Source organism: Apostichopus japonicus, chromosome 8 (assembly GCF_037975245.1).
Source record: "Apostichopus japonicus isolate 1M-3 chromosome 8, ASM3797524v1, whole genome shotgun sequence".
Taxonomy (NCBI): domain Eukaryota; kingdom Metazoa; phylum Echinodermata; class Holothuroidea; order Aspidochirotida; family Stichopodidae; genus Apostichopus; species Apostichopus japonicus.
Genome location: NC_092568.1, coordinates 1,892,668 through 1,915,217, shown reverse-complemented (window position 1 = coordinate 1,915,217; position 22,550 = coordinate 1,892,668). Strand labels below are relative to the sequence as shown.

The window sequence follows — 22,550 nt, the reverse complement described above, 5'->3', positions numbered from 1 at the left end:
ACGTGGAATATTCTACTTGTACTTGAACTCAATACTCTGGTACTCATTCTTCACGTCTGGGCGATACTCATTGCTCGATCATAATACGAGATGAATGCAATAGATTTCAGGGGTATACCCACTGTAACTAAAACTGTAACAAACACTGCACTAACACAGTAACTAACACTGTAACTAGCACTGTATCCAGATGGCATCTCCTTACCTGACTTTGCTGGCGGAGCCTTGCCAAGCTTTGCCTTTCTTCTTGATGGAAGCATTGGTATATGGTACGTCCATGGTAACCACATCTATATGTGGATCTGGTTCTAACGGAATATCAACATCATACAATTCATCGACCGCCAGAAATGACACCTAGATAGAAGACATGAAAATACAAAATAGATCTTTGTAAAATGTACTTGAAGTATTGATATTGGCATAGAGATAAGTGTGTGTGTATTGGGGAAGGGGGTGGGGTGACCAAAGGAAAATTTTACCATGTTTGAAAGTCAGGCAGGGAAAGGAGCTAGTTTCTCCCCCTTTCCCTTCCTCCATCTTTTTAACTATGCGTTATTCACTGGATCCTTTGATATAACAAAGAGCGTTCATGGTAGTCATATGACATTTTGCTAGTTTCATAGAGTATACCTTGTTATCCTTAAAGTAGCTTGGAAATTATACAAATTATAATATTGAATTATACGTATGAGATGCCGTACTAGGAATGTTACAGGACTGCTTAAAGTGCCTGCTTAAATCGTCTGTTGGGCACCTGCAAAAAATATTATTATTTCATGAAACGTTCTTATCTCTATCAAGATGATTTTACCTCAAGATTTCTGTCAACGATCCAGTTCATGTCAAAATCATCATCATCTTCCCCGAATGGGTTCATCAAGTTTTCAGCAACCTGTTCAGCAAAGCGAAAATAGAAAGTGACCTGACATGAACATACACCGTATTTATGACCGATGTTATATCACGTACATGAACGGGCCAAGTTTGGTGGGTGGTCTAAGAATGTGTTCTCTCCATACAGTCCTATCCATACATATACCCATACACATATATAAGAAGTAAGACTTGTCGAGAAGATCCTGTGTTCTTCCAAGAATCTGCTATCATTATTTACCGATAAGTCTCGAAGGATCCTATATGTAGATAACTACAGTGCATATGCAATGATTTCACTAATCCAGCTCGGATCGGATCCAGGATTAAGTAGGATCATGTTATCCTGCATGGAGTCTTTGAAGCGGACTCCCATGTGTGTGTGTGGGGGGGGGGGGTGGGAGTAGGGGTCTCTCCAAAAAGAAATATGTGGGTTGAAAGAACGGGGGTGCACCCCACACACTGTGTCCGCGCCTGCAGGCGCTAATCAAATGTAAATTAACTGTTTCAAATGACGTAAAACCTAAAGCAGACAGACATAGCTGCCATCATTAATTTTTAATTTAAGTGAAGAACAACGCCCCACATTGTTAAGCAAAATCTTCATATCGTCTTGAGCTTGAAGTGTGGAAATGCAGCGATATGGTAACCAATGGGATTCATTCTTACAGAAATATGCTAATCTGATACGGCAGATCCATTACGACTCGTTACGACGTATGATGATATTGTATGCATGGGAAATGTTGCCTTTTGTCCAGTGTCTGCATTTGCGGTGTCATCATTCAACCGGAAATAACACAAGTATAAAGGCTAAACTCTTTCACATTTCAGCAACAATATATGTCTTTTAATGACAATATACATAGTACCATAATCGAGAACAAAATGATGGAAACTTACTTTGAGCCAACCTACATAGAAGACAAATTCTAGAACAGTAAACCCTGGAAAGTAAAGGTCAAAGGCATTGCCCTCGTAGCCTTCACTTGGGTCCAAGTATTGCCTTCCTATGGTACAGGCGAGAAAGTAGGAGTATGTAGCAATAGTGACAACCTGTGGTAAGAAAATACAGCGATGCGTTAACCAATAGGATCCATTCTTACAGAAATATGCTAACTTATTGCAAGGGCGTAGAAGATTAACAATAAATGAAACATGGATAATTCTCACTTTTCCAGATTGAGTCTCGAGGCAACACGCGGAACAAAACATGTCACCCCTACTATTATAAGTTAATGTGCTCTATCCGTATGTTTAGTTAGTAATAATTGCGCAATACGCATGCATATATATCAGGCGCGTATCCAGGGGGGGCGTTGGGGGCGCGCGCCCCCCGGGTAAGAAAAAGAGGAGAGGAAAAAAAAAGAAGAAAGAAGGAAAAAAGAGGGGAAAAAAGAGGGGGAAAAAGAGGAGGAGGAGAGGAAGGAAGGGAAAAGAAAAAGAAGAAGGAGAGAAAAAGAAGAAAAGGAGGGAGTAGAAGATAAACGCCAAGACACCGGGAAGAGAAAGAGGAACAGTGACATCATTACAACGCTGAACCCTATTATATACACATGGCCGGGTAGCTAGTGACGGATCGAGGATTTCGGAAGGGGCGTGCGCCTCAGCTTACCCCTTACACCGACAACTCCATTTTTGACGTTTCCATTTTTCCTCTCTCACTAATGTATCTCTCTCTCCACCTCCACCTCTCTCTCTCTCTCTCTCTCTATATATATATATACTATATATGGTCTATCATAACGCGTGTGTGTGTATGGACGCCTTAAACAATTGTGCTATGAAATCAACTGTGGCTGGTCTCGAACTCGACCGAGTCGTCGGGGAACATGACGCATTTCGAGAATGGGGCGACCGCCGCCCCCCCCCCCCCGAGCATATTTTTTTTTTATGATATCGCTAGTAATTTCGAAATAGAAAATGCTTAGATGCAACTTACAAGGCATGGGAAGTGTCATTTCCAGCGATCTGGGAGGCATTTTCGGCCAAAATTTTCTCGTGGTGGCGCTACGCTTAGATAGTTTGCCTACAGGCTTCGCTCCTCCCTTTGCAAATTATTCGCTACGCGCCTGAAAATGGCGTTCCAGGATGAACAGCCTCAAAACTGTCTATGTGTGTAGTCAAAGGCGAAGGAGCCCAATTTGATTTGGGGAGCTGTAACGACTTGCCCGAAAAATATAACCAACATTTTCGCGCGCTCCGCGCGCGTTCAATATAAGCAAGCATCGGTTATTACATCGCATGCCATCATTTACCGTACGGTCACTGAAAGTTGAGCAGTATACCGCGGGATGCTCATATAAACAACGAATTGTCCTATGTAGATGGAGAAAAAGCATGGAGGTCCAGTTATGTCACAACTCTCTTTTACATTAGTAATGGCGAATTAGTCGGCCAAACTTAGAACTTTATTTTAATTACCAAGGAGATAATTTTTAAACTATTCATTTCCTTCAGCTACATCATTGCAAAGAATTTTTCTTTCAGTATAGGTGCCCGAAAAATTCTAAGCATATTTCCCGAATTTTCAGAAAGAAATATTTCGTTGGCCTCCCTCCCCCCCCCCCCCCCGCCTCCTTGACCTATGTGTGTAGCGTTCGGTTTCGGAAATATCTGGTATTTTTTTCATTTCCTTCAAAGAAGTTATAGCTGTTATAGGAGGTTTCAATATTTGTACACCAATAAATTAACTGTGTCTGAATTTTCGAAAATTTCCTGACCAACATTCTTCATCATACTTCCCTCTACTCGTGCAATTTTGACCAGTTTGTTAGGGGTTCAAGGAGATTTTTCTATATTGGTTGTCCATAGATGAATTTTTTTGCAACATTATGGGTATGTTTTGAAGTGAGTTTAATCACGAGAAATGTGAATTTTGAAATTCTGAACAAGAAATGGGCTTAAAACCTTCAAAAGTGGGGCTGTCGGGTATTGTGGGCCGCGACGTAGAATCACCTACAAAAAGTAATGATCCACAGGAGATGCGATGAGGTCGAACATGATGTGTGACTGGTGACAATCTTCAAAAAGGTTATGGATGGGGAAAAAAAACTATTGGGAAATACTTGGTTCTCAGGTAAAAGTGTACATCTGGTTGGTCATTTTCAAGCCCGAGAAGAGTCATTTCCGGTGATCTGGGGGGTATCAAAACCAGAAATTTTCTTGTAAGCTGCGCGCCAACCGATGGTGGCGCTCCGCTTAGATAGTAATTCGCGCCCCCCGGGTTAGAAAATCCTGGATACGCCACTGTATATGATGCTATATCGGGAGTCCAAATCAACATCGAGATAGCCGCAAAATCATGAATATGCACAAATTTAGAGTAAGCATATTCGTGCTGATTGACCAAAGGTATAAGTCATTTGAACTAAAAATTCTAGCACACTTGTCTTTATTGTTTTCAACTGTGTACCCAGCCACATTAATGCAGTTGTCTAGTTCTAGTTGTTATTCCAACCTGAACGAAACGGATGAAATCCTTCACCAAAAGGGTGTGCACTCACTTTTGCAACCTCACACAGAAATTCAAGGTATGTTATCACAATCCGGCGTTTAGATCTATAGGGGGTAATGCTTCCACACCCGGTCCATGGAGAATCGGCTTCACTCGACCCCAGTAACACCCCTCCTTTATAAATTCCCGGATCCACCCTATCTGCTGTATAGTCCTATGTGTGAGTTCAGGTAGCAATCATAGCAACTGAATACCTGAATAGATAACCTTATTCGATATATATATATATATATATATATATATATATATATATATATATATATATATCGAATAAGGTTATCTATTCAGGTATATATATATATATAGGCCCGTGGTTCGAATCCCGGTGGAGGCTGAAAGTTTTTTCACTGTTCTTGATTTTCCAACTCATTACGATTTTCATTTATATATATATATATATACAGCATCATTTCGATGTTGAAAACAAATGATAGTCTAAATGAAAACTGACAAATCTGAAAAGATCGATTGCCACATTTTTAAGTCTTTCTCTTCCTTGAGCACACACTTAACCTTTTCATTTTGTACAAATATTTGTGTGTCTGACACGAATCGCGTGCGTCTCTGTCAAGACATGAACGCTTAGACATGACCTCATTAGTCTTATGTACGTGATTAAAACGGGATTTCATGATGAAACGGTAATATGATGCAATCCCTATCATAAGGCAATCATTCGCTTGTCATTCTCAGGTGCGAAACTATGGATACTTTTCATTGTTCAGGTTACGTGTTACATATATACACTTCAGTAAATATAGGGACCCAAACCAATCCCTTTAATTCTACCAGAGTGCATGGTTCTACAAATCTTGCCTACATCACGTACGTGGTGCATGAAACCATTGGAACGTACACTGATTTGTAGTACATAATAGTATACTCGCGGCTGTGAGGTAACGTGTATAGCTTATACGTATACTGAGATGTAACTCATAGTGTCATTAAATTGTAGAAAATAATTAATTTATACCCCGATAATCACGGATGAAGTTCTGGGTGTTATGTAGGATTTCATTTGAAGCATATACTGTTTCTGATTTCGCTTGATAGCTTGTTTTGTCAACTTTACTGGATACTTTTCAGCTTATGTCACAGGCTATACATTTGAATTTGAATATATCAGTAGCCAGTTGTATGAGTGATCAATCGGTTATTAACCGATGTTACCAGTCACTATAGATGGAAATGAAACGTATTGGATCATGGAGCTCAACAACTCCCTGATTGGAATAATCCTATTTAAAGTTGCGAGATTCAATACACATTATTCGCAAATGGTGATACATAGCTTTATCTGGCCCGGTACTATACAGACCAGTATACTATATAATACAATTTTAAGTTAACTATATTTCATAAATTATGGAAACCTGAAAGCTGTATAGCTTTTACACACAGACATGTGCATTACACTTTTCCATGGTTTCGCTCCAAACATAAGTAGGATGTTACACTCCGGCACGATGAAATAACATTATTGTGAATACTCGCCCCTTTATCGTTCTTTGTATCATGAATAAACAAATAGCTTAAATTGGAAACGAATCCATGAAAATACCGGATAAACACAAGAGCTTGATTGGCTGGTCATGACTGCAACACAGACATTCACGGAGAAGGACGGTGTCAGTGTAATTGTTATTACTGCTTATGCAGGGGCGTACGGCACGTCTGTCTGGGGACCCAAAGCTTTGTGAGGAGGGGGTGGCAGGCATGGCCTATTTTCTAATAACGATAAAAGAAAATCCTGGCAATGTTTTTGGATGGCCTGAGCTATATTTTCTGGGAGTTGGAGGAGGGGGGGTTGCCTCGCCCACCCCCTTGGCTACGCCACTGACTGTACGGTAGATCCACCGGGAATCTAACAATAGGATAACATTTAGTTTTACCCTTTAGCAAAACTGTAAATAAGAAAGAAGAAAACTGAATATAATAATACAGGCACAATTATAATATGTGGCGTTATTTTGAACTAACCTGAGTATAAACCAGTGGAACGATGATCCAATCAAAGCCGTACAACTCGTCACACTTGTTTTGAAAATGATTAAGTTCCTGCGATATAAAACAATACTGTAAAAATAAGCTGGAATCAACAGCCTCCTTTTTTAATTGCTTGATTCTTATTAGTTATGGTCAATAAAACAACATTTTCGTTCTTATTATCCACACTGAGAAATGCCCATGTAATAAGAAATATGACCACCTCCCTCTACAGAAAAAGAAAGAAAAAGGAATTCAATTTCCCGAAAGCTTTCTTGGAGATTGTCAAAACATCAACTCTTCATATTGTGGTTCTTTCACGATTATTTGTGAATAAGTGCATCGTTAGTTTGTAACTTTGGTTGAGCAGGTTGAGAGGAGGTGGGGGAGGGGGAGGATATGGGTGGGTGATAGGGGTGGTGGTGGGGGATGCTTATGTCGAGCACGTTTAGCCTACAGTCCGAATTGCAATCGTTGCATCTTTCGACTGATAGATTAGTAGCATGAAGTGCCCTTGATGTAATATTTTTTTATATGTAATTTGCTGTGGATTATAGAACTTTGTCAAACTTGATAACGTCCATACTTTCAATCATGCTTCCATTCATACTTACAACCCTATACTTACAACCCTATACTTACAACCCTATACTTACAACCCTATACTTACAACCCTATACTTACAACCCTATACTTACAACCCTATACTTACAACCCTATACTTACAACCCTATACTTACAACCCTATACTTACAACCCTATACTTACAACCCTATACTTACAACCCTATACTTACAACCCTATACTTACAACCCTATACTTACAACCCTATACTTACATCAATGATTGTTTTAGCAGCGGGGTCGTTGTCTATTCGTCCTTCCTTCTTGACATTCCGAACGAGATTTACAAACCAAGTACAGGGTACCCAGTACTTAGGATTATCCGTTGGCAATTTCTTCAAGATATCCTTTTCTCTATTGGTCATTACACCTGCAAATAAACAAGGAAGGGAGGATTATAAATTCGGTCGAAGAAAACGCAGATAGGGGTGCATGACACAAGGTCAGTTTTTATTATCATATGAAGAAAACCAAAATAATTTCTTGGCAGGGGGGGTGGGGCTTGGGGGGATTACATATAATCTCCACTTTGGAAATTTTGTCAAAACTTTTCATCAATAAATTGAACAACATTTAATTTTTTTTTTAAATTTTATACATGTATGGTTCTGTCATTTCGTAAATTGGGGTATAAAAGTAAATAAATTCGAAAAATGAATTGATGATGAATAGATAAATATATAGATTCATTCTTTATTTACTTTGAGAATCTTCATATTATTACTTTAAAAAGCATAATCTCACACATACCTGCCTCTACTAAATGCTGGAATGTTGGAAATCTTTTTTTGACTCTCTTACTTCCGAGCCTGTAGATAAGTATAGCTGAGAGGTTGATATAACGGACTAGCGCCCTCCTAATCATCCTGCCCCGCTCATCATTACCAGCGACGTGAGCTGAAACATTATTTACGACTCGATCGGGCCAAGGAATCGCTTTAAATTGCATCCACCACCTGCAAAATGAATAAGTGTTGTCCCTTAAATCTTGCATTTTGAGTAAGGACACTAGAATGGTTGATTATTTTACTGTAATAGGCGTCAGCCACAAATAGGGTGGCGTTGGAAGATACTATAGACAATGAGTAAAGCGGGAAGAAAACCAGTGGGTTCATTAACAAAACAAGTTTGAGCTTTCTAGTTGCTACGGTTGCCCAGATAGGACATTTATAATTTCGATGTCGTGATGTAAAATTTTCTAAGCTGTATACTCATTTCACTGTTTCTTCGAAAAAATTTCGACTTGCTGTCAAAATATCGAGAGGAAATAAAAATTTAGACGTAGTGTGAGGTTTTCGATCACTGGATCAGTTCCAAACATTAATTGTTTATACAAAGCATCCAGTCGATTGATTGAGCACCGTCGTGAAATGCATCTATATTTGAAGAAAAACAAGGTGAAGGGGCAGAGATGTACTCCTGCCTCCAGTTTTCAAAGTAGGTGACAGTGGGGCATTCGGGGTTTCTTGAGGGGCCCCTTATTTGATCTGCCCCTATATGAGGATTGGCAATTTTCGTTTTGATCAACACAAGGCAGTCAGGATAGAAGATCGTGTCGTCATGTGACGTCAGACTCGAGAACGGTGCAAGCTGCTAACGAGAGTTGAATGTCATCATGACATATAAATGTGCTGAAAATGTTTTGGTTTCTTCTTCTTCCTACTGAAAATACCATTTGTCCACCAATGAAAGTAATATTCTAACAAACAAGTTACATAATGATGATATTCTAAATGCAGAGAACTTTGATAAGCATTCCAAAAATATATCACACGTCAAAGATAAATACAAAATATTATCTTGAGTCAATACAGGGAGGGATCCAGGATTTTAATTTGATGGGCATGTGGCCTTGTATTCCATGAAACCTACACCCATAAAGTGATGAGAGGGGGGGTCTTCCCCCGGCAAAATAGACATTTTAGACGTGAAATGGTGCCTTCTAATGTGTATTTAGGCTATAATTATGTCTAAAATTATGAATATAGGTAGGGTTGTGCTAATAAAATAAAATTTTCATTTTTGGTATATGGGGTTGAAAAAAGGAATGTATACGTGCACCCCCCCCCCCACACTCTCATGGATCCGCGCCTGCAATAATTACACATTTTTCGGTCCCCCCCCACCCTCTATCGATTAGTTGAAATGACAGATATAATCATAGTTTCTTACCGGTCAAAGACCACGGTTACATAAAAACCTAGAACGAAGGAGATCGGGAAGACGGCTGTATAACTATAGGCATAAAGGGCGACCTCTTCAAAGGTTTTCTTGTAGTGAGGATCTTTGGATTGTGACAAGACAAATCTATAGAAGATGCTGATGAGTGTGTAGAACAATAGAAAGACCAAGACCTCTCTCCATAGTAGTTTATAGACACTAGCTTTCCAACAGAACAATAGACGGGCGAAACCTCCCAGCTTTAACTGTCAAAAGATAACAAAAGAAACAAAACCAATGAAAATTTTTCTTTTCTTAATATGAGTAAATATGATATGTAATAGAAACGTTTAAAGGCATTGTTTGATTATAATTCGATAACATAAATACATTTATCACTACATTTCGTGGAACTGCTTCCTTTTCGTTGTTTTTACGTACGAAAGGTTCTCCGTTGTCAAGGCTTAATATTGAATTCGTCACAAGTGATAAATAATGTTATATGTAAGATCTGGATTGTAAAAAAAAAAACGCAATGAGCCTAGTTGATTATCAGCCCGTTGACAGTGACACAAGGAGAAACCTTTAGAAATACCTGCATGCAATCTCTAATATAGATATCGACCGAGAGTTGTAAGAAACGGATCGGGGTCGGGATGTTATTTTTTGTTTAGTGTGATACTGTTCTGGCAGTTAACTCCAAAAATGACCAAGAAATATTTTAGTCACGTGCAGTTATACTTGCGAAATGAAATAGTCTTATACGACTCTCAAAAGAATTGTACACAACATGCACCCCTGGTTGACCCCCTAACGCTTCGAGTCTTAAGATCATCACATTTAAGGTACGGCGTCATTTTGACCGCCAGAGGATTTTAAAATATGATAAAAATTACTCCCCTGGTGATGATAGAGTTGAAAACATTTCAAGTGAAATTATTATATCAGCTAACAAGTAACACAAACGCGTGGAGTATATTTAAATATATATTTAGTAAATTCAAACAATGCAAGCTCTCAGAGATTTGTTTGTAGGTTGTTCATACAATAGCGTATATGAATCTATGAATGCATATTCATATAATCTCTGAAGACAGGGTCAATTGCAACTAACCAAACGACATGCCATATTACACATATCGTTCGCATAGACCGGGTGCAATACAACCGCGAAGCAGAAAGACGTAGACTAAGTCAGGTTTGAACCTACCATAACCATTTTTAATATTTCCAAATAGAGAGAAAATATCCATAACTCGCATGTCGAGACATTAGGGTCAATCATGCCTAAAATACGCAACTTAAAGTGTACATTGGAAACCATTAAGCTGGAGCGTTCCCATATACTATTGCTTATATGACGAACCTAACCCTCATTGTGGACACGGTCCTGATATGAACACATTTGGGTTCATGATTTGTCGATAGTAGTGTTTTCATATTTTGGAGCTCGGGGTCAGGTTCATTCATGTAAGGGGGTGAGTTTCAGGGGTGAGTTTCACCAATACGACCAAAGGGGGGGGGGGGGAAACATACATTACATTAGATCATCCACACACATATCCATACATATAATACACAGAATACGATTGTAATCTTAAACAAACTGTTTACACTCTTCGGTAAACCAAATAAGCTCGTTTTATATACAAAAACAGAAGAAATACAAACTAACATTCTTAACCCTTCCCCATCCTTTCTCAGTCATCACTTACCATATCTGCATGTATACCTCAAACTAAACACTGGTATATGATGAATATTACATCAGTGACGTCATACCGTATGTCATCCCAACTGATAATTGTCAATGTCTTATGGAGAAGAGTAACGGCATAAAGAGAAATGATCTAGTTTTCATGAAACCCTCAAGGAGTAAGATATCAGCTTTCGCTCCAGTAAAGACTATATGAAAAGTTATAAGTTCCGATGGCCTATTACTGAAACTCTTTCATGCACAAACCCAAATAAAGAGAGACTTGCAGCTATAAACCCTCAGTGAAAGAAAATAAATAGAACTCCACTATTGATAATGACACCGATAATGGAAAAAGAAGAACCTAGGCAATAGGGAGAAAACCGACAACAACAAAAATCGAATTGTGATTTCGTAAAGCAGTTCTTGTGACTAGATTATATGTAATTTTTTTGAATTACTTGATACTTAACTTCATCAGATTAATATATACTTCCAAGTAAACGGTATTGAAGGGGAGGGGAGGGTAGGGAATGGGAACTGTAAAATTCAAATTAAGTTACACGGAATTTAAATGTTCAAAAGTGAATGCCGTATAGTTTATCGGTAACACATTCCAACTTCCACGTAAAGCAGTGTAGTCTCACATGCACGAAATATGCATTTAAACTCCACAGTCGTATATCATGTTGTGTATACATACCGAACAGATGTCTGACCATATATCACAGTCTATTTACTCATCGAATACGTTTTTACAAGTTACACATGACGTGTATATCATTTACTGTGGTCTAGGGTACATATCGAACGTTACATGAGTATGTTCAAGTGCAGATGTAAACAGATATTTTGCTGCACTGTGAACAGTGACAGTAATATACTTGGTTGTAAATTCATTCAATGATAACGTAAGATAACAGAGACGAAGGCAGAGACGAAGACAGTGTTAAAATAAAGTTAATGATAAAGACAAAGGTAGTGATGACGTAAAGGCAATGAAAATATATAGGCAATGACCAGATTTAGGCATGAACGAGTTGAAGGCAGCGAGAAGATAAAGGCAGTGAGAAGAAAAAGGCAGTGACAAGATAAAGGTAGGGCCAAGGGATGGAGAGAAGAAAGAAACCAACAGGGGGAAGAGGAGAGGTAGGAGATAAACTGTAGAGGGACACAGAGAAGAATAAGGGAAGATGGTAGGGAGTAAACTACACAAGGACAAAGACAAAAAAGTGTGGAGACAAAAAAGTGGAAGAGAGCTACGAGAAGAGTGGTGACACAAGGGGAAACAAGGGGGGGGGGGAAGGTTAGTCATGTCCTTCCTGAATGTTGAGCCCATGAGGTTGAATGATGAGAAGGCGTTGCAGCCACAGTCTCTCTCTGCTGATTCGTACTAGGTCAGGACGGCTACCTAAGGTAGGGACATGTCATTAATCTACTAATCCTCTTACATCTATATCTTTTGTGTTCACCCTGCTCATTAACCTGTCTGTATTCTGTGCTTGTATTTTTCACTTCTGTATACTGTTACTTGTCATTCAGCCTCTGCGGAAGACCCTGCTAGGATCGAAAAATCAGGCCCTTTTACTTTTACATATAATAATAACCAAGAAGTAATGTGCTATATACAGACGTGATAACTTTGGTAATGAGAGAAGAACTGAAAAAAAGCAAAGTGAGATTAGAAAATAAAGCAACAACAATGGCATTAGTTGTGGGCTCATGACACTAGATGTATCTTAGGCCTATATTAACTGGGTAGTTTACAGTCAGGACAAGGGCTAAAAAACGGATAGCAACGTGTATTAAACTTTCTATTATTAGTATAAGACTTTATAGCAGAATCATTGGTCAAAAAGACAACAGTTATTGTTCATTCCACCATACCACTGTATCGTAAATGTAAACAACCTAGGAAAGATATACTTGAGATGCCAAGAAAGGCGAGAAACCGGTAACACTGTAAAGGCAAACACAAGTCTCAGAAGAATGTTTTCCGAGATCTTGCCTACTTGGTTTGGTAATACCTCATTGGAGGTATATATTTGATTAGATTAGAGTATTTAAAACTTTTAAGATCAATTTAAGTTAGCGGTAATAATTTAACTCATCAAATCGAATCTCTGTTCCCGACCTTTCTATATTCAAGAAATGCTTTGTCAATAGCCTAGTTATGGTTTATATTATAAGACCACACCCACCCCCCCCCCCCCCAATACTTGCTTAGAAAAATCATTGGTTGAATTGCTATCTTCGATAAAAATAGAAAGAAGAAACTTCTTGTTTTGGTTCTCTCTCTCTCTCTCTATCTACTTCTTCTGAGAAGGAAGTTATTGATCAGAGGTAAACCTACATGGTTGGTTTGAAGGTTACAGACCGACAGTTTAAAAGTCACGGCAATGACACTTGGATAAAAATCTCGCTAGAAATGACACGCTTGGAAGAAACCAAATATTTCTTTTCATTCCACTAAGTGGCTTGAGGAAGCTGCCGAATAGCTTGAGGTCAGGATCTAGTTATGGCACGCCAAACAGCTTAAAATAAATATTTATCTTTCATTTAATATTGGAGCTGTAAGACATAAGGTACATTAGTTAAATCATCCAAAACAACAAGTTAAGCAACTTCAGAGGCTGTTGACTGGGGAGGGAAAACAGACGCAGTAACCTTACTCCATCGCAGGTTATATACTTCTCCATTTTTTCATTACTTTGGTGGTTCAGCTTTTTCGTTAGGACTGGAAGAAAGGAATATTTGGATTCAAGATAAGGAATGTACATGAGTATGAGTTAAAAAAGAAAGCGCAAATTAAAAATGTGATTGTTTGTGATTGCGTCATACAAGAGTCACGTATATCTAAAAATAGTTTCTGAATACTTTTGAGCACAGTTGAAATGTTCCAACATTAAAAACGGTTAAATTTGAAGTAAGTATTATGTCCTTGACAACAATGACAGATCTGATATGAGCGTATTCAGTTAATTCTGAAGTTGGTATGTCTCTAATGTATTGTCTCCGTGCAGCCGATTCACACAGAGATAACAGTAACTACTGTAAATCAAAAGTTTTGTACCGCAGTATATACTGGATCGTGCTGACAAATCTGATAAATCGGTAGCATGTGCTATTAAGTTTACAGTAAGAACTGAGGATATTTGTAATTCCAACAAATCCCAAACAACTGAATTTGTTGGAATTACACATATCCTCAGTTCTTACTGTAATCCTAATAGCACATGCTACCGAATTATAGCACGATCCAGTTTTTACTGTGGTACAAAACTGTAAAGATTTACAGTAGTAAATGTGTTATCAATGTGTATCGGGTGCTCCGTGAGATGACGTGACCACATGTGCCTCATGTCTTTATCCGTTTCGTTTTGAGTTTGCTCAACAATTTGACCAAACCTACCGACCACGACAAAAACTAAGATGGCAAAACTAAAGCAACCATATTTTTCTTGTTTATTACTTAATGATGACTCATGAGCAAGTAATTAATTACTTAATCTAGTTCGAATATTTCATCACCCACACAGCTTTCACATTACCATATTTACATGCAAATAGCAAGGTGAAATTAAACCTTTTAATCTCTTGACCTCAATATTGAAACATTTGAATTTACAACCGCAAATTCTTTAAAGGGGTATTCTGCTGACAAAAAAATGTGAAACTGATATAGAAGAGAAAAATATTCCATACTGCTAGTTGAAAACCCCATCTCACTATCTTTGCCACTAATTTGAGATAGGTTTGATTGAATGTGACCGTTTTTGACTGGCTAAATCTTCAACTATTCCAGGAAGTTGGATCACAGTAGGGGGTCTGTGATGTCATCCGGGCAAATGCTCTTTGGAAGCTTTACTTAGGCTATTATAATCTTCATGTTTGATTTAGCCTTGAAACCTGATACATTTGGAATGTTGCATAGCTGTCAAAGTTCTCTGTACATATAATTTCATCAAAAATTAATCTTTTTCGTAGAAATATTCTATTTGTTTGTGAATAAATGATTGAGATATTGTAAAGAATAACAAAGACATTTGCAGCTGCAATGCTCGGATGACATCATCCATTCTGCTGTTGCCAGATACATTTACAAAATATCACTAACTTTTAAGACTTCATATCTTCACAATACAAAATGCTATGAGGATGTAGTTTTCACAGACTCAGAAAAGACTCAGCAATTTTGTTCAGTTATCAATTTTAGACACCAGAATGTTCTTTTACATGACTATATATGGTCACGCTGAAAAGGTACTTTTAATCAAAAAATAATCAACTCAGAAAGCTGCTTTAAGTCAATGTAACAGGGGCTTGCTACGATCCCGATGGGTTTACGTTTCCCTGCCTTACACCCCCCCCCCCTCTCCACCAGCAGATTTGCCCCTAACAATAAAATATGCCACCTTGCAGGGATTTTCACCCGACTCACTCTCCCATCGGCCTTTCTCGATATCGTCACTGAGTATACAGTGAGTATACACGTGAGTATACAATACTATCAACAGAAAAAATAGTCTAAAGTTGCCGACTAATCATTTGCCTGCTCAATACCTGTTTGTCTCGTTGCGTGACGTCCTTATTTCCAAATCGTGCGCGACTACTTTTTTACTTCGTGTTCTTCGATTTACATATTCTGATTCATTCGAGAGTTCAGCAACGACGTTGTAAGTCTTGTCAGTTTATAAGTACCTGATGTTTGATTCCGAGTCAAGTGCTTCATCTGAAGTCAAGGTACGCGCATGAGAGAGAAAGAGAGAGAGAGAGAAGTGGGGGGGGGGGTGGAGAGAGGTAAAGGTGAGACAAGTTTTAAATATTTCTAATGTTAAAGTTGCACTTTGCGCCAAATGTGCAACAGTTTCTCAGGCTTGGTGTTAAACTTGAACAAAATCCGTAAAGAGGAAATTCATAAGTAAAATCGGCTTAAGCTTGGATTTGAAATGATGATGAAATTAAATGCAAATATTTCAGAAATTTATACAAACCTAAAAAATGGCTTTTATTTCCAAGGTTTGTGTTTTTATTTTCGTGAAAGTTAAACGAGTGGAAATAAACTCATTCACCATTGTCTTTCAAGTCCTGTGCATGCCTATGCTACGTCATCCCAATCGGCACAATATCTTTTGCTGGACATTGAAAAATAAAATCCTACAATGAATATAGATCGTATCATTTTTCATCATCTATTTGAGAGAAAGGTACTTGACATAAGGTTGTCTAACTCGTCTGTGATTCAAAAATGCCACTTTAAGATCGATACTTCTGGCATTAGAGAAATACGTTAGTTGCGAAGAGATCAGATTTCACTCATAAAATAGAGTATATTTTATACTGGCGCATATAAGAATGATGTGCAGCATTAACGTGGACAGCTACATATAGTTCACGCAGTGTAAGTAACATCTACATCCGTCTATAGTGAACATGAGTAACGGAGAAATTATATGCTGCGTTGTTCTATAGAATCTGTTTCTTGAAGAAGCGTGTGCAGATATCATGAATATTCATAAACGCATCCCCATAACGACAGCGAATAATGACAACAGAGAACTCAACGGCTTTATTTCCAGCCCATCTTAGTGTGATAACTCCTGTGTTATCGCAGGATTGGTGTTGAGGTATATAGGTGGAAGAAACGAATGGGCAAATTCATTTCACAAATTATCTGTTAGTTTCAGCTTGTTGTTGTTTCATCAAATTTTTTAAATTATATCAGGGAAGGAGGTTTTTGGTTCCGTTTATAGTTTCTGCTTTGCAAGTTTAATTCTTGGATATCTTCATAATTGAAGCACTTTCAAGTTGTGATTATCAATGTTTGTGTTCGGCTCAGCATGTTGATAGGCCTATGCCGTATAGTCCTGCCGATTTATGATAGAACAATTAAAGTGCAAGCCATCTTTATACACCTATTTTGGTTTTCATGGCTTTCAATTGTAAAATTTGATACATATATGAAAATCTCATTAAATTACACCGACGTGATTATGACGTCACCTCTTCGACCGACGCCAAGCCTAATAATATTGCTAGCTTCGACCCACTGACTTTTTTAAAAGGCTATGAACTCTGTTCTCGGGTTCGAATCCCGGTGGAGGCTGGAAGTTTTTTCACTGTTCTAGATTTTCCAACTCACTACAATTTCAATTATATATATATATATATATATATATATTTTCCAACTCACTACGATTTCAATTCTATATGTATATATATATATATATATATATATATAATTGGATAATGGTAAAGGGGTGCGTTAAATACGCACAATTATGAATATTTATAATACTCTTGTTTAAAGTTCATAACTGTTCTATACCCATACTGGGAAATTCACGCCCAATAAACAATGCAATAGTTATACAAGTACAATGCTAACGCTATACTGTTTTACCTTATTAAATGTAAGGTGCATGATCATTTGTCCATTGATATTCATTTCCCTCTATTTCACAGTTGATATTATGATTAAGGTCACTTGTCGATTCAAGTTAAATACACAGTACAGTAATATGTATTACTAGGAGATTTAGTGTGTTGTATAATACCTGTTATACTTACAATGTGTTAGGCTGTCATGCACTAATGTGTTTATTGTATAGAATCATCGAATATAACAGATATGACATTAACACAGAGACAAAGATCTTTAAGGAGCAACTGCGATCGAAGCAAAACATTTAAATATGACCACAGAAAAAGGAGAAGATTGTAAATAAGTGAATACTTTGAGCAGACATTCACAGCGTATAGTACAGATTATATGCAATTAAGCAGCTTTCATTATAACTGTAAAATTAAACTAACCTGAAATATACCAGATATCATTGGAAATCTGGCCTAGTGTTACAAAGGTATAGCAACATTTTTGCTGTTACGATATGTCTCCTTTAATACATGACAGCCCCCAACGGCAAACCGTCTTATTCCGTATCGATTCTACTCGAAAGGGCCGGTGGCTTTGTTCGCAATTACAGAAATGAGAAAAACCCTCACCTTGGAATATGAGAATTTTCCTGCCTAATATTGATGAGGCAATCAGAATTGGAGAGGTATATGCTTCATCTCCACGTGAGAGTGATTCAAGCATCTGTCAAGCCTTTAGATTGTAACATTACGGACATGACTTTACGACATTGATCGACACACTAACACAACAGCGTATGTTCTTATTGTGTGCCATCTATATGACTGTCAATAGTACGTTTGACTATAAACGTACGATCAACCACATTTTCTTTTGGTTTGAAAGGTGTTTACGAAATTTCCAAAGAAACGATGTTGACCCGCATTTTGAGTCTGAACTTTTACGGAATAAACAAACTAGATTTAAATATAGGATAAGCCAGGGCATCTTGATCTGATATGTAAAATATTTTTATTTTGTGGCTAAATATAGACAGAGGCTTTAATATCGTTCAGTTCTCTGTCACTTAGTTACGTGTATTTTGCATGGATACAATGAAAGTTGATTCCAAATAAACTTATAATATCATATTCGTTTTTTCTTTGTCAAATAGAGACAATGCAGTTTGTGTTATTAAAGTAAATAATTGGTTTAAATAGCACTGGTTTTGAATAAAGTAAAGATAATTTGTTAATTAAAATGGCGCCGATAGAAGCTTCAGTCATTTTCATTTTTATATCTGGATATGGATTATTTTTTGCCGAATCTATCTTGCTGATAGTGTACTTATATTAATGTTGCCAAGTTTTTATTTTTTGTTGAACTATTAATAGCAAGAAATGAACGAGAAGAACCATAAAAAACCCATAATTATAGACTTTTCCTGAAGCCTACTGTTGATACTGTACAGTAATACATTACATAGTGCTGAACCTAACCAGTGAAATGAGGTCATATTTCATCCCGAAACTACTCATCAGGAGCAATCTTAATTAAAAGGAAACATGTACTGTAAATACATATCTGTTTTCCTCTCAACAGGGAAACAATTCATTTTGTTAAATGTCACTGGATATTGATTACAAATACTACGTGTGGTGTTCGAAAATGAGGACATCTGGAAAAAGAAAGTAAATAAAGTTGCTTGATGTTAAGTTTTTTTTTTATAAATAAATACTGTTATTCTCTTGAGAAAATATATGACGCGTGAGGAAATGAAAGATTCCATCAATTGAGAACTCAGACCTCCAGGAATTTAATGGAAATGATCAGACTAACATGATTGCAGACTGCATTTCATGGAAATCTAGGGCTACTGACGACAATCAAATGTCTTAAAGGTTGTATTTAGGCACAAAATTAATGTTGATATGCACTATATAAATATATATATATATATATATATACATATACATATATATCTATCTATCTATATATATATATATATGTCGTCTGTCTGTCTGTCTATCTATCTATCTATCTATCTATCTATCTATCTATCTATCTATCTATCTATCTATCTATCTATCTATCTATCTATCTATCTATCTATCTATCTATCTATCTATCTATCTATCTATCTATCTATCTATCTATCTATCTATCTATCTATCTATCTATCTATCTATCTATCTATCTATCTATCTATCTATCTATCTATCTATCTATCTATCTATCTATCTATCTATCTATCTATCTATCTATCTATCTATCTATCTATCTATCTATCTATCTATCTATCTATCTATCTATCTATCTATCTATCTATCTATCTATCTATCTATCTATCTATCTATCTATCTATCTATCTATCTATCTATCTATCTATCTATCTATCTATCTATCTATCTATCTATCTATCTATCTATCTATCTATCTATCTATCTATCTATCTATCTATCTATCTATCTATCTATCTATCTATCTATCTATCTATCTATCTATCTATCTATCTATCTATCTATCTATCTATCTATCTATCTATCTATCTATCTATCTATCTATCTATCTATCTATCTATCTATCTATCTATCTATCTATCTATCTATCTATCTATCTATCTATCTATCTATCTATCTATCTATCTATCTATCTATCTATCTATCTATCTATCTATCTATCTATCTATCTATCTATCTATCTATCTATCTATCTATCTATCTATCTATCTATCTATCTATCTATCTATCTATCTATCTATCTATCTATCTATCTATCTATCTATCTATCTATCTATCTATCTATCTATCTATCTATCTATCTATCTATCTATCTATCTATCTATCTATCTATCTATCTATCTATCTATCTATCTATCTATCTATCTATCTATCTATCTATCTATCTATCTATCTATCTATCTATCTATCTATCTATCTATCTATCTATCTATCTATCTATCTATCTATCTATCTATCTATCTATCTATCTATCTATCTATCTATCTATCTATCTATCTATCTATCTATCTATCTATCTATCTATCTATCTATCTATCTATCTATCTATCTATCTATCTATCTATCTATCTATCTATCTATCTATCTATCTATCTATCTATCTATCTATCTATCTATCTATCTATCTATCTATCTATCTATCTATCTATCTATCTATCTATCTATCTATCTATCTATCTATCTATCTATCTATCTATCTATCTATCTATCTATCTATCTATCTATCTATCTATATAGCACACGTCCTGCCTCCCAAATAACAACAAAACATCAACAAAGAAAACAAGAACAGCAACAACAACAAAACTAACTTTAACATGAAAAACAACAACAAGAACAAAATCAATATCCCATGATCCCTCGTCAACTGCTCATATATCATCAATTAGATATCGATTTTCATATGCCTTGCTTTCATATTAAAATCTCACAACTTCTATCCCCAAAAATTGTGGTAAATAAAAGACAAATTTGAGCTTCATTATGCCGTCTCTCTCTCTCTCATACATTTTACTTTGAACTTGACAGACTTTCAAAGTTTATAGTTTACGGTTATAGCCTCGCTTACAATTTGTAAAGGCAACCAATGCAAGGCGAGAAAAGCGAAACAGCTAACCTGACGCCCTCTTCCCGCAGTGTAAGCTTGCAAAGCTGAGTAATTTCTCTGGAGAGAAATCCCGTAAACAAAATCATTGTTTACAGTTTAAAACAGGAATACGGAGTAATTACCCATTTCTGCAGATTAAAAACCAGTGACGACAGCTATAGTAAAGTAACCAACTTCTGTTGTTAAGGAAAGGCGATTCATAAGTTGAAATAAAACCTACTGCAATGAATTTGAAGGGAACCAAGAAAGGAAGAAATTTGAGGTCGGGTAGAAGTAATGATTAAAAGAAAGCCATATCATATCACATGATATGTGCAATAAACATCGTCAGAGTTAAATTTATAGCAGCCTGCAACAGTACAAAGAACTCGAGTTCACTGGTTGCATTGGTATATTTATAACATGCATATGCAAGCAACCGAACTTTTGGGGATTGGAATTCAAACTTAGTTTGAGCATCACTTTACATGTAACAATGGTAATGCAATACAAGGATCATACGTGTGCTGGTACACCCAAGGAGGTGCATGTCTGTAACACCCTTTTTTAATTGGTACACCTATCTAACATGTATATGTGAGAACTGATGTAAATTTACATTGTCTATCACAAATATACAAAGTGTAATGAAGTGTTATGAATATTCATAGAAAATAAATAATATAGTCTAAGTTTTGGTCATATTTTTCTCCCTAGTCCACAATCGCAGGGGCCGCGAAAGTAGGATTGACAATAATGATTATCAATAACAAATTAAGTTTATTGTAGCCCGTTTTCCTCACCCCATTATTTGCAAACATTACTTCTTTTCAATAGAAATGAAACAGCAAACAGACATAAGTCGCTGTACGATTCAAATTTTGAATTATGAAAGACCATAAAAATCCCAATGTCTTCCGAATGTCGAAAAGGAATAAAAGAAACAACCATTTTGGTCAGCTGTATGGAGATGCAGTTCTTCTATGCGGCATCTTAATCATGTAACCATACGCATCTCCTTTTAAAAGATATATTCGATGACACACCTGTGCACAAACTGCGAGAATATATACAGAGACAAGCGCAAGTAGGTCGAAAAGTTAGGGTGTTCTTTTTAAGACAGTAAAACTACAACAAACTCAACGTGACTGACTGTATTTCCAAACAGGATCAATTTCACGGTTTGAAGCTTCCCTAAAGTGATCATTTGCATAATATCACTCTCGGGTATAGCTTTTTGCTCTAAAATTGAAGAGTTTCTCTTAAACTACTTTCCTACACTTGAGAAGTAAATCGATTTTTCTGAAGGAGAAGTGAATGCACGAAATGTGGCGTACAAGTACGATCGTATTTCGCAATTCACTTTATAGCCTAACATACTAACAACCTGCAGCCTATACCGGCATGCAAGAAAATGTCATTTTCGCTTTCTTATATAATCATTTCTCATTTACCGTATTTATTTTAATTTTATTATCTTGATGTAGCTAGTGAAAAGGCTAAATCTGGGCCAAAGGATCAGGTTTAGAAGATAAAACTAAAATGTTTGCCCGAGGCCGGCCTCTGTTTAGACTGTGAAACTGTCTAAACTATCAGTCATGAATTTGAATTTGTTTGACGTCACAATTAGTCATTATAACTTCCTGTGGAATCAGAGGCTCGTGTGAAACATATGTACAAACAAATATATCATGAGGCTTACCAGTACTGTGCCCTGCACGTATTTACTTT

General features: G+C 36.6%; 1 protein-coding gene across 1 annotated transcript in view; it reads right to left on the bottom strand.

Moving 5' to 3' along the window:
- LOC139971206 (bestrophin-2a-like) overlaps positions 1 to 22,550 on the bottom strand; it is an 84,308-nt gene that overhangs the window by 4,575 nt on the left and 57,183 nt on the right. Inside the window, exons 2-8 of the mRNA XM_071977480.1 lie at positions 9,175 to 9,428; positions 7,753 to 7,958; positions 7,218 to 7,372; positions 6,374 to 6,451; positions 1,780 to 1,932; positions 815 to 895; positions 206 to 357 (exon numbers count right to left, since the gene is read on the bottom strand). Coding sequence (XP_071833581.1) covers positions 206 to 357; positions 815 to 895; positions 1,780 to 1,932; positions 6,374 to 6,451; positions 7,218 to 7,372; positions 7,753 to 7,958; positions 9,175 to 9,428 — 1,079 coding nt within the window. The remainder of the gene's footprint in view (positions 1 to 205; positions 358 to 814; positions 896 to 1,779; positions 1,933 to 6,373; positions 6,452 to 7,217; positions 7,373 to 7,752; positions 7,959 to 9,174; positions 9,429 to 22,550) is intronic.